Source organism: Falco punctatus (assembly GCF_963210335.1).
Source record: "Falco punctatus genome assembly, chromosome: 7".
NCBI lineage: Eukaryota > Metazoa > Chordata > Aves > Falconiformes > Falconidae > Falco > Falco punctatus.
The window spans coordinates 8,143,153-8,156,771 of record NC_137587.1 but is presented as its reverse complement, the minus strand read 5'-3'; the positions used below and the strand labels follow the sequence as shown (position 1 = coordinate 8,156,771).

At 43.1% G+C, this 13,619-nt stretch overlaps 1 protein-coding gene across 6 annotated transcripts in view; it reads right to left on the bottom strand.

Moving 5' to 3' along the window:
- Positions 1-13,619, bottom strand: part of POMT2 (protein O-mannosyltransferase 2) — a 37,001-nt gene that overhangs the window by 2,963 nt on the left and 20,419 nt on the right. Inside the window, exons 18-23 of one of the 6 annotated variants that reach the window (XR_013929275.1) lie at positions 13,433-13,538; positions 11,424-11,564; positions 10,677-10,791; positions 9,876-10,099; positions 5,596-5,661; positions 2-1,992 (exon numbers count right to left, since the gene is read on the bottom strand). Coding sequence is in view for 1 of the 6 variants with exons in the window: in XM_080394353.1 (XP_080250479.1) it covers positions 9,994-10,099; positions 10,677-10,791; positions 11,424-11,564; positions 13,433-13,538 (468 nt within the window). In the remaining 5 variants the exon portion in view is untranslated. The other 5 variants (XR_013929276.1, XR_013929274.1, XR_013929277.1 and 2 more) reach the window with 5 other exon arrangements.

The window sequence follows — 13,619 nt, the reverse complement described above, 5'->3', positions numbered from 1 at the left end:
AAGAGAATTATAAAGCTCTTTTGTGCTTTGGAAGAACACAAATTTATAAGGTTTTTAACTTGCTGGGTCTTGTTATTGTAATCTACAGCCCCTTCAAGTTACAGTATCAACACCAACCCTTGCCAAGTGTTGGCTTTACTTATTCAGTGCCTCAGTTTACCCACAGGGAAAGCAAGCTGCCCAAGCTCATAAAAAAAGTGTGACAGAACTGGGAATAAGCTCACAAATGCCAGCCCCCAACCCCACACTCAGGGCTCAGGGCGCTTGGAGAACAGCCCTCCCTCCCCAGCGACGCCCCATTAGCCTGGCCCAGGGACAACTGCTTCGCACATGTTGCTGTGGCACTGCCAGTTTCCATCCCAGCTGCTGTATCAACAAACCCAAATCCCCCTTTGGAGTCCTGCTCATTTCCAATTCTACATCTCTAAGTTTTCATGAATAATGCCACTCTGATCTAGTTGCTTAGTGGCTCCCCGCTCACCTCAGATATGGACTCCCGGGCTTGGCTAATCCCCTTTCTTTTCCCTTGCCCCCAGTCCCAAAACCACAAACCATGATGGCTCCTCTTTTCCCCAGGCTCCCATCCCCATCCTCAGGTGGGAGCAGAAGCCATGCAACATTCCCAGCAGTCTTCTCAAGCTACTCCCTCAGGCCATGGAGCAGCGCAGCTCAGTAGAAAAGCAAATCACGAAATACAATTGCATAACAAGAAGCAAAAGAGATGCAGGAGGGAATAATCTTGCTTATAAAATGATTAAGGCAACAGCTGCAGAGCTCACTGGCTGCCACCATGCCTGCAGGGAGAGCAGGGCAGCACTAGCAGCCTTGAGGATTTGGGCTAAGGGGAGAGGGATAGGCAGATGGAGGAGGAACAATGTGCAGGAGAGGATTCAACCGCAGAATAAAACAAAAACACGTCTTTTGACTTCGATTTGCTACTAGATATCCTCAGGTTCATCTTAGATCTCCCAGAGCCAGCTGGGAAAAGTTTGTACAGGTAGGTGAAAACAATCCAAGGCTGACGGGGCATGAAGCGGGGAGAGAAGCCGAAGGGGACTACACAGAGAGCTGCTAGCCCGAGTATTTTTGACTTAGGAGGCTATTGAACCTGGCCTGACACTTTGAAAAGCTCAGACTTTACCTCAGTTGTTATTCACCTTGTGCTGTCCAGCACAGTCATAATCCACCAGTTGCTACTCCGACCACCAGGCTCATGTTCCAAGAAGCAAACTCTGCCTTTTGTAAGTGACGCTACCAAGTGAGTTCAAAATGTCTATCTACCATGTCAGTCTGACACAAGCTGAATTTGATCATAAGGCACAACTATAGAGGTACGCAGACTCCAAGCTGGTGGGATGCAAGCAGCTCTCCAATTCCTCATTAGCTCAGCATGGCACTCTAGCTAATCTGCCTGGCAACTTGGCAAGCACCATGTCAGCAGTTACCTGGCTTCTGCACTACCTAGGGATGGTGCACATGGGCTTGGATCTTCCTCCAGTTGTCCTTATACTCCTGGACTGGATCATCCTTCAGCTGCTGAAACATGACAAAAGCTTGGTGAAAGGATCCTTACTCCCTGTGGGTCGTCCTCTGTAGTTTCCCTGCTGCATTTGCCTTGTTTCAGAAGTGCCATTGGTGCTGATCTCTGAAGCGCTTATTGATTGTCTTCTTTCTGATCTCTGTCTGTTCTTTCCCTTCTTCTTGCAGTTTGAATTGCCACTATCGACCAGGGCATCTCCTACAATCATTTGATCTACAGCAGTTGTCTCAGAGAATAGCATCTTTGATGTGATTTATTAAAACAAAGATTCTGCATTTAATTGCATCCATTCCTTCATGGCAGGGCTGTGATAGCATCACAACCTTTCAGCTTTGCACTCAGCCATCTGTTTTCAAAGCAAAGCCCATGTGTTATTGCTTCTGTGTGTGGGATCCTTTCCTGCTTGAGGTTGTCTCCTCCTCACCCATCTAAGCCATTCCAGTTTTGGGGCTCTGTCAAAAATAATTCTCCAGTTCAGTGAGAAATTTTGCACCTGCAAACTTGAGTCAAAAAATGCTTAAGCACTGAATAAATACTATGGTTCTGTCTTGAGGAGAATGATGTGTTTAAGCTGCATCATAAAACACTTTCCAATCCATTAGTAACTAAATACGATGTTAAACAACAACTGTTAGCAATAAAGACTTAAAAATCAGCAGGCACAGATAGCTTGCACCCACGAGTCCTACAAGAGCTGCCTGAGGCTATCTCCAACCCACTTATTTATTTTTTTAATAATGCTTAAAACAAAGAAATTTCAGCAGACTTACAGAGTATAAAATGTGGCAATACTCAAAAAGGCCAAACAAGATGATTAAGTAAGGAAGAAACTAACTAGCCTGCATAAAGAAAATAATGAAAAACCCAGTAGGGAATTTATTATAAAAGCCTTTGAAGATGCGTGTACAACTTTTCAGAGTGATCCATCTGTTCGTGCCTTTCTGTCTCTGCCAAGTAGTGGTCTAATTCTTGATCCATCTCTTACTACCTATGTCCTGACAGTTTTTCATTAACTTTGATATTCCCCATTATGCCTTCATTTTGTGAAGCAGCTTTTTTGCTTTCCCCCTCCGCATAACTTTCATAGCAGCCTCTAGTAATTAGAGCTCTCACTTGCTGGATGCTTCTTTCTTGTATTTGAAGTCAAGTAATAACTTGTTACTCAGCTTCTTATCTTTGGCTCTTCCCAGCCTTGCTTTGCACTGGCATAGTTGGTGCTTGTGCTCTTGTTGACCTTTATTTAAATACTGCTCCTCAGACTTGCTTCAATGGGAATTTGCCTGCAAGTTATCAAATTGTTTAAATTCATTTTCTTCAGCTGCACTGGCTTTATTTGGCTGTTTTCACACAGTTCATAAATGTCAAATAAAGATGTATACCACCTTGCACATGTTCATTCTCACCTCAACCACTTTCCCCACTTCACATCTAGTTTCCTTCTCTACCTTGTAACCAAATAGTTACTGTCCCTAAAGCATTCCAAGGGATCAGCACACTCCCAGGGTGGGACTCAGCTGGCCCAACACAGATGCCTTCATATGGGCAAGTAACTTAAACTCCCTTTCTGTTTACCGGAGAAACCCAGGTACTTCAGAACTACCTCATGCTAAAACGCACAGTGAAAAAAAAATCAAAAGGTCAGATGAACGAAGCCTGAAAACTACCTTTTGTCAGCTGCAAAACAGCAGGATGACTGGCTTTGGATGAAATCTGGAGATAAAACAGCGACTGCAAGAATTGTAAATATGGACAAAGCAATTTACAGCAATCATAATGGTAGACTATGCCCATTCAGATAAAACACAAACTTTGTATTTCCAGAACATGCATTACATGGGCTATAGCCACAGAGTTAGGAAATGGTGTATTAGAAAACAATTCCAAAGTGCATAGCAACCACATTCCTTGGATATAAACTAGGAAGCAGTGGTAGGAGCAATGAAGATTTATTTCAACATATGGAATTGGGAGACTGATATTGGAAGACAGTGTACAGTTTGGGAAACCACACGGGTAAACCAAAGAAAATGAGAAGAGGCACAGGAGACTGAGGGCTAGAGAAAGAAACTTGCCTTGAAAGTTTCTATTTGGTTAGCAAAAAGATTAAGCAGTGTCTTGAAGACAGAGCACAAAAACTACATTAAAACACCAGGTTATGAAAAAGCCCCATTCTTGTTGAGAAACACGTAATGCAATGATGGCTGGAATTTAGAAACCTAGAAACCCGGCAGGTTCAAATCAAATGCAAATGGAATCAGTCACCAGTGTCCACCCACACGAGATCACTCACCTGCAGAAAGAAGCCATTCTTTCTTTAGAGCGCAGTGAGAAGTAGTTTTACTTCAGACATTACCAGCATTTTCTGAACAATACTTCATGTCTTTTCCTTATAGTCATCCCCCTACACTCTGGCACAACTGCTTTATCAGCAGCCCGCCCTTCCAGAAGGATAGCCCTGAGATCAGACAGTATCCAAAGACCAACTTGCACTTTCTTGAAGCAATACAAGATGTCAACAGGCTTTTCAGTAACCATCTATTAGCCCAGTGTATCACGTTGTGCAGGCCACCGTCCAGTTTCTAGCTGTCCTAGCTTTACTTCAGCAGCCACTGGAATATGCCTAAACGGACTGGTTGGCTCTCCTCCAGCACTGATCTGGGCATCAATGTGCAGCCTTCAATAAGGATGCTGTATTTTGTTTTCCCCCCCACCTAGTTCCACCCCGAGGATGACAACCCCTTGTTACAATGTACTCGGAAGTCTATGTTGCCCTGGCACAGAGCCAGATTCTGATTCACAAGGTTCCAGTTTCATTACAGACTCTCCCATTTAGTTCACAGCAAGGGCCTCATTTGTACAAAACTGTGCATCAGTCTGATGTCATGGACACCACACACTCAACATAAGAATGACTTACAGAAAAACATTGGGTTCCTGAATAAAGTGCTTGATCTGTCAAATGAAGTGTTCACAGGCAACCTACCAGAAGTTCAATGAATATACCCATTAAACCTGACATGTCATACATATTTACAATTTAACACGTCTTTAACGTGGAGAAATAAACCCGCTTCAACAGGCAGCACTTTTCTCATTCACATCTACCGGTTTCACTTCCTGCTGTGCTTATCAGCACATCGCTTGGACTGCAGTAAAACCTGACCTCCTAGAATTGCAGTCCAGCAACACGGGTGTGCTGAAAGCTGGTGCAGATCACCCCTGTCCTAGATCAAACTCCTCAATGGGTCCATTTAAAGTCAATATTGCTACTTCAATCGTGCATGTGAGGGAGAGAGGAAAGGGGGGGGTGGGAACACCCCAAGATCTAGATGTAAAGAAAATGCTTGAAAGAAGAAGTATTTATTACAAAATTAAATTCCAAATTCTACTTCATTTTCCATGATCTTCTGTACAAAATACATTTATAGCTCAAAGGAACATTCTCCCATCCACACTGTATGGTGCAGTAATTACACCTTAGTTAGAAGACATTCAGTTCATGGACAGATGCACACACACACACACGTAGGATTAGTAAGAAATGTTCAGAATACATGACTGAATTACAAAAGAAGCCCTCTCACTGCTGCTCCAAACTCTCCCCCAGTCAGGGGCAAGTTCTCCAAGGCTGGCTCTAAACAGTGCCTCTTATAAAACACAACAAACTCATTTGGCAAAGTTTTAGGACCAAGTAAAAATTCAGCAGGAGTGGTTTCCGTGCTAGTATGTCCCCTACCTCAGGTATCATTTGTGAGAACCATAGCCCTTGACTTTCAAGTAAAAAGCATAAGAGTTAAAAAAGTAAAGCAACTCACAGCCAACCATGCAACCAAGGTCTCAGTACTTTCAAGACGACAGAGACAATTTCCAGTCCTGACTGCTTGTAGCCCCCAGCTCCCCAAAGATGCAAGTGTGCTATGGAGGTGGTGTTCTTATCCTCAGCCTTCCTTTCCCAGCAGGGAAGACTTACACTGTTCCACACATTTTTGCTTTTATGACATGCACTTGTCAATGTGTGGGGTCACTTGCTGTAAATGGGAAAAAAAAAATCTTACCTATATTCCCCAGCTGGCAGAGGCACAGGGCACCGCTAAGCAGATTTTCACATTGCCAGCAGGATCCTGAGAGGAGGAAACAGTGTTATAATGGTGCTCGTGCGCAGAGTGCCAACCCAGAGGGTAAGTCACACAGGCACAGCCTCTGGAAGGGAAGCCACTAAACACGGCAATGGAGAATTTCAAGTAAATGCCTGTGCTTCCTATGTTGACACTCTCAAGTCCCTTGAAAACAATTCTCAGAGAGATAAGGAAGCTACTGTCAAATAACACATCTGTTTTCCTTTCCATAACAAGGTTCTGCTTTTGCTCTCAGTGCACATGACGGTATCTGGAGTGGATGAATACCTATGTGTCCTGTCCCACCCCTTGTCCGGGCACCCCTAAGAAAAGGATGCACAGCCTAAAAACTGGAGGAGCAGCAAAGGCATATCCTGTACTTTGGGCATACCTGAAGAAGCAGAAGCAAAGAGGAGATACAAAAATGTAGATCCTGTCAATGCCCTGTGTTCATCAGTACGTCCTTCCAATTAAGATGGAAAAGAAAACTCTCTGCAGATAAGAGAGATGCAGACGAGATGCCCTCCCACCCACAGGGCTCTGAATGATGCTGGTACGCAGGGCATGACAGGAACTTTGGCACAGGAACCTCCATTCAAATCCTCCTCATGATCACATCCTCATCTGATAGCATGAGTAGTCCACTTTGTGGAGACAGGCCAGTCCATGCTGCTGGAACAGGTGTGTGCACATTGGTGTCCTGAAGTGACTGTTAACAGAAACCTTTTAAGATGGATGGATTGTCTAGGATGAAGCTAGATAAGCCTAGAAGCCTTCTATCTACCCTTCAAAGACTGAAGAGCTGAAAATATGAGTTTACACATGAGAAAGGAACGTGGCAGCCTGTAGCTTTTTGTGATTTGAATCCACAGATACAGTTTGATGAAATACTTTGCCAGTGATAAAAGGAGTCCCATCAAGCAAAGTTCAAAGAGAGCAGCTGCTCCAGAGAACAGCATCTTCTGGCCTCAGAAAGCACCATTAGCTGTCTTCCACATGACTGGGGAAGAAGATGAATAAGCAGTCCTCAAAGAGAACTTGAACTCATTCCACAAGCACAAATGGAAAAAATGAACTGAAGCAGCCCAAATTCTATTCAGAAAGAAGAATGCCCTGCACCTATTGCCTCACACCTGCACCACTGAGACATTTTAAGTCAGTCACTAAGGGATCCCATTTATTGTATTTTATTGAATTCACAAAATAAGTTACTACTACATACCAGCTATGGCCTTACAGGTTTTGAGAACCAAACACTGAAGGTTAAATTCTAACTAAAATAACTGAAAAGCCAACCCCTGGAGTTCAGAGGGTGCAGAGGAGATGTCTGCTCTACAATCTTCAAATGTATACCTTTTATTACTTCTAACTCCAGATAGAAACAAAAAGAGAAACAAAAAGAGAAACAAAAAGAGAAACAAAAAGAGAAACAAAAAGAGAAACAAAAAGAGAAACAAAAAGAGAAACAAAAAGAGAAACAAAAAGAGAAACAAAAAGAGAAACAAAAAGAGAAACAAAAAGAGAAACAAAAAGAGAAACAAAAAGAGAAACAAAAAGAGAAACAAAAAGAGAAACAAAAAGAGAAACAAAAAGAGAAACAAAAAGAGAAACAAAAAGAGAAACAAAAAGAGAAACAAATGAAAAGATTCTGCTGCAAGTTGCTCCCTCTTGTGGAATAGCTAGATGTTTTTCACTGTATGCCTCCATCCCCTTACCAGCACACAAGGTCTAAGAAATAGTCCCAATCCCAACAAAGTGCTTTCAGAGGATTCCTGAAATGGCAGTCCTAAAAAAACACAAACCTTTGTCTGTATTGAAACAGAACCTGGGCTTGTGCACGGGAAGGTGGGATGGGAGCACAACATTTGCTACTTTCAGCTGGCCAGTCCCCAGACTCAGCTACCAATCCCCACCCAAAAGATTATTAGTAATAAAGGATAGAGGGACCCTGGCCAAAGAACGCACTGGGTCACCTTCCTCAGGCAGCTCCTACAAAGCTAACCCCTTCATAACTGAAGTAACCAAGGTTATCGAATTAATTTTTGCTTTCCCACAGATTTAAATGGATGAATAAAGAATGTTAGAAACTGTCATTCCAAAACACTCACATGCTTCTTAGAGTTTGTTTGGTTTGATGGGGGTTTTTTGTTAATGTTAAGGGCAAGTGGGTGATTGTATGTGCTGGAAAAAAACCCTGCACTTTAAATCATGGCTTTTATGAGTTCTTCTGGCAAATCCTTCCCATGGTAATAAGACTACCTTAGGGAAAGCTCATATTCAGGATAGCAAGGTATTAAGGCAATAATCTCACCAAGAGCAGAAGATGCTGAATCACACTGCTACAAAGGCAGCACTGCACTGTCTGCCTGCCACATTGCCAACAGTTAACAATTCACAGCGGCCGTCAGATCAAGCAGGATCTGAAGAAGTTTGCAGCCTTCTCCCCCATCCTTCTTGTGTATCTATCACCTCTGTGAACCCCTGGCTCATGTAGGTGGGAGCACCTCCTGCAATAGCAAGTGGAAAGGAATCATCAAGCCCAGTAGCTAATTAGTGCAATGACTTCCCACCATGTATTACCAGCAGGTGATTAACTCAAAAACTTCAGAATCAAAAGCACAGGTCCATACCATCGGAGTTAGCATCAAAAAGTCAACTTCTGAGAGAGATGTGACATACCAAGCCAGAGCCTTACAATAGCAAGCAGCTGCCTTACTGAACAATGCTATGGGTCTCTACTGAAGAGGAATGAAAGCAAGTCTGACTGGAGTCTCAGTCTCCCCCACAGAACCACTATGCTAATGCAGCCCTTCTGTGTTGTAGGAAATACATTAGAATTCAAAGTTTGGTAAGAGAAATGAACGCACGATTCATGTTTCAAGACAGACACCCTCACCTGCTGCTCTCCCTGTACCTGCAATTTTGATGCAAGGCTGAGCAGCAGAGCAAGAACTCTGAAATGAAAGGCTTGGTTTTAATGAAACATACACAAAAGAGTTTTGCAAATATTACTTCTTTAGACAAGAACACAGCTGGGATTCAAGTGTCCTTCATGTTAGATGCTACAAACTAGCAACCTTGAACTGTGACAAGAAATTGAAATCGGGTGAAGAGATGGAATAAAAGAAACATAGACCTAACACAGAAAAAAGGCACCTAATAAATAGAATTCTGCTTTCTTGGAAGGGGTGGATTCAACATCCAATGGCTCTTAACAGACAAAGAATTTTTGCCTGGCCTCACATTTCCTTCAGTACAGTAATTTGATGTTCAGCCATTAATGAGAGGGAACTTGTTCAATATTGAAATACAGTGAACAGATACCATGGCACTGACAGCCAGTTTTGCAGATGCTACATTCAGTAAGATGAAGCCTTCCCCCTAAAAGCACAGGTACTGTCACTGGAATAGCTGGGATCAAAAGATGAACGACAGCTGTCTGTAAAATTTCCAAGCTACCATTTCAGTCTCTAGTACACCCCCAAGAAGCTGGACTTCACAGCATACTGGGGCAGAAAATAAATCACCTGCTATTTCCACTGTAATTTCCTTAACAGTTTCAGATGGAACTGCAAAGAAGCTACTAAGTGCTGAGCTGGAACAGTGGCTCTAAGCACAGGCCCGCCAGGTGATTGTTATAAATGATTAAAGGTGACCAGAAAGCAAGGCAGTATACAGGGATAAATAATCTCCATCTCCCCTGTCTGCAGAGGGCCTAGGAGACAGGCAAGGCACAGTGGCTCAGGAGATTTCAAGCAGACCCCTTTCAGTCAAATTCCAAAAGTTCAGGGTCAGAACAAAAAAATGCAGACAGTCAGGGCAGGGTGGAATGGAGGTCCACAGCTACTTACATGAAGCTTTCAAAAGCCTCGCTGTAAGAAAGGTTGTTAATCATGATAAAAGTCCTAATGTCTCAGACACTGTCTGGCTCTCAAACAGTAACAGTGCTTGAATTACAAGAAGGAAGACACACACACACACACACACACACGCAACTACACACCGCCTCCAACTTGTCCTGGTCTGGCTGCTGGAATGCCACTGCTGTTTGACTGATACATATTGCTTTAAAGAATTGAGATTTAAGCAGCCAGTTGTCCAGAAATATAACCTAAGGATTCAGGACATGAGTCTTTTTAAGACGACCTTCTCATGATCATCCTCTGCATCTTCCAATGCAGGCAGTGCAAACAAATGCCAAAGCAACAGGGCTACTGTACCCAGCGTTCTCCAGAGAGGGCATTTTACAGTCACAGGTCTCCAAAGCACCAAAACCAGCCCGACATGCAGCTGATCTCATGCTTCTCATCCACTGTTCCCAGGCTTCCTTTGCTGCCTCTAGAATTCCCAGGAGTCCATCCACCGGAGCCCTGCCATGGGGCTGCTAGGGTCAGAGGCCATGGGTCCTATCATCCCGTAGGACAGAGGATGGAAGAGGTAGAAGCTGTGGAAAGAAACCAAATGCCCATCAGGGACTGCACAGTTTTCCCTCTCAAGAACACTGCAGCAGATTAGTCCACACAGATATGGGACCTTTTGTTTTTGGGCCGTTCTAAGTACCACTGAGGACCTTCTAATCTCTGCCAAACACAACATATATACATAGTACACAGTTCTATTGCAGTATTTTCTCTTAGAAAGCAACAGCTTTGGAGAAAAGCCAGCTGAGAAAACCTACAGTAATGAAGAATTTGGCTGTATTTGAGGGATCCGGCATGATCTAGCATTGGGACTACAATCAGAAACCACTGCACTGTGGGTTCAGAGAATGGTGTTCACACTGAGTGCTGTGATAAAAGGAAGACTCCCTGCAACGGAAAGATGTTTTATAATGCATTAATGGGACACAGATGCAGAATCTAATAAAATGTGAGGGTTTAGGACTGGGTTTCATGATGTCTGACAAGTTCAGCAGGGAAGAGAGGCAGAGAAAAAGGCTAAGGATAATTAACAGGCAGTAAGGTATCCATTGAGACAGTGACTGTCACACATTCAGGGAAAGTTCAGTTTTCAGCACTCACCTGTACATGATGAGCAGAACCAGTGCCAGGAACCCCCCTCCATACACTTTTCTAGCTGTAGTGCTAGGTAACAGGAATCCAGCACAGAACTTCAGTAGAGCGTCCCAGGTGATTCCTAGAAGAAGGAAGAGGTAGAAGTTGGGAGCAGTGCAGAGGCCAAAGAACAGAGTTGATAGGTTCAGTCATAGACTGGGCTGCCAAAGCTCTGTTAACAGCAGAAGACCTTGTCAATTTTAAAGTTCATTTACCCTAATAACCTTCAGAACTACAGGGATTGTTCTGCATCAGCAGAAGGCTCTTTTTTCCTACCTTTTGATTTGAATAAATGCAAAAAAGATCTGGGTCCCAGATGCTAAGTTAGTTGGTACAAAATCACACAAAAAAATACCAAGACTGAATTATAAACAGATATGACAGAAAAGTGGGGGCAGCAAACAAAGGGAAGTAACTTGTGTAAAAACATGTATTAGAACAGTGAAACAGCAAAGAATAGGAATCACATCTTGAAATTCAAATGCCCTAAGCACTGGCCATGACTGCCTCTTCAGAGTTGTAACAAAAAAAGGACAATTTGGCACTGTGCTGCTTTGTGGAAAACATTTTGAATTAGTCAATGTTTTCAAGCACTTAGCACAAGCAAGCAGAAAACCTATTAAACCCTCCCAAACTGTTCAGCCTGAAAACATTCTATTTAACAGAATTTCACCTGTTTCGCTGCCTTGTCTTCTCCCAGACTCTAGTATTTACCTGTCAACATGCTGGAAAAAAGCATGGCAGGAAAGTAGTGGTGAAAGTAGAGAACTCGTCCCATCATAAAAAAAGGGAGGTAATGAAGGAGCCAGCCCAGCGCGATCTGCCCTCCACCATGTAGCATGACTCTGGACAGTTCTGGAACACAAATAAACAGCAGAGGAAAAACTCAGCTACAGCTCCTACTTGCAAACCTTACCACATTAAGTAAACTCAATAGGAATGATCTTTGCAGGAAGCCATGCACTGGTCTGAAATTGCTTCAAGGCTCTGCAACATCCTAGCTGCATTCTTTATAACCATACAAACACTTTTCAGGAGAACAGTTACTAGAAAAGATATACAAAGGGACTGGCAGGAGGCTGACCATGCTCTATGGTAAGATTGGATTTGCAGTTTCTCAGCATGTATATCAGACTAATTAGGTCATTGCAGTTTCTGATGGTTTTTATTCTCTCTGCAATAAAACTACAAGACATCCAAATGATCGCTTTGCCAGCCTTTCCTGGAAAGAAATGTTGCCTAGCTCTCAGAGCCTGGGGAAGGGAGCGAGAGCTCTGGCGTCTGCATGCAGCTTAGCCAGTAACTTATCGTGTAATTTAATAGTTTCACATCACAATTAAGAATTCACTTCCCACAGGGAGATCTACAAAACAAAGCAACCACTGATGTAAACTGGAACGGTCAAAGTATGACTTTTTAGAATTTGTTAAAAGCTCCATAACCTTGGCACCTGACATAAGAAAGGATCATTGCATCTCTTGCATTTGTCATTTGCTTTGCATAAATATCAGGAAACACTTCTCATTTGAAAACACCATGCATACTACAGTAGTACAGAGCACAGGTAGAACCTGAGAGCCGGGCATTGATCCGATTGGTCTGTCTCCCTTACACCCAAAGCAGGTAGCTCCTTGCAGTACTTTTGTTGAACACCTGTCCTGTTCACTATTGACCTGTTAGAGATATGAAGCTCCCACTCTTTTCCTTGTGGACACTGCTTGATAACCCAAGCTCAGTGCTTTCCCACCCTTGGTATACAAAGTCCTGCCATCCACACAGTTTTAAGGTGCCTGCAGAAGGCATTTATGAAAAGGAAGCCTATTATCAGTAACACATGTATAATAAGTATCTCTACTAGAAAGAACACCTTGGAAGCCTGCAAAGCAGAACAAGCTAAAAACTATGGGACGAGTAGATCTCTGAATCAGGGAAGGTTTCCCTGACATACATTTTATCACCTCCTCCTACTGGTATGTCCAGATCAAATATAGTCTTTCCAACATATATACATCTGGTCATTTCTGAGCTGCAGTAATCTATGTAACTGAGACCAACTGTGGCCAGCATCTTGTCTCTTGAGCAGCTCATATGCAACTCCCATGCTAGGCTGGGTGATCACCTCCAAAGCAGAGCTGCCATGTGAGCCGCTGACTAATCCAAGCCCTAGTCTCCTGCTAGAAAACAAGGTAGCAAAAGCCTACTGAGACTCGTATCTTAGGATCACCTTAAGATGCCAACTTATACCCAGACCAGCTCCAAAATCTCCAGCAAAGGAGTGATAAGATTTTTGAGGAGCCTGATCACACCTCCTGCCTGGGAGTCACTTCCAGAGCTCTTCTCTTTGGCTAACTGGGTGTCTCAGGGCCCTTGTTGACTTGAGGATTTCTGATCGAGTCTTACAGGCTTAGGAAGTTTGGCAACTAATCAGGAATAGTCTGCCAAGCAAAAAGTGAGATTTGTTCATCAGAGTGATTATTTCTAGGATGGAACCCTTTGTTAACAGTTGCGTTGTTCAGTGCTACACTTTCAAAGCACTATATATTAGTGCTTTGTATGTACAGCTACCTTGAGTATATTCTATTCAACTCAGAGCGTTTTAATACAATATTAAAAAAAAATAAATTTAAATACAGGAGTTCCAGGTTGAGCTTTTCTGTATCAGGAAACCAAGATGTTATAATAGGGATTCTATAATGCAGGGAGGATAGGAAGACTGACCTCACCTTTGAGTTCAGATGTCAGTTGGACACCTCTCTTCAGGGCCACTGCAGTGGAAACTGTTATCAGAAGATATAACCCAATAGTGACCAGATTTAGCCACCAAATCACCTACATAGGAAAAAAAGAAAGATTTTGGACTTTAGGCTGGACATGTGCACAAGAGAGGAAATGACATTCAAGCATAAGAGT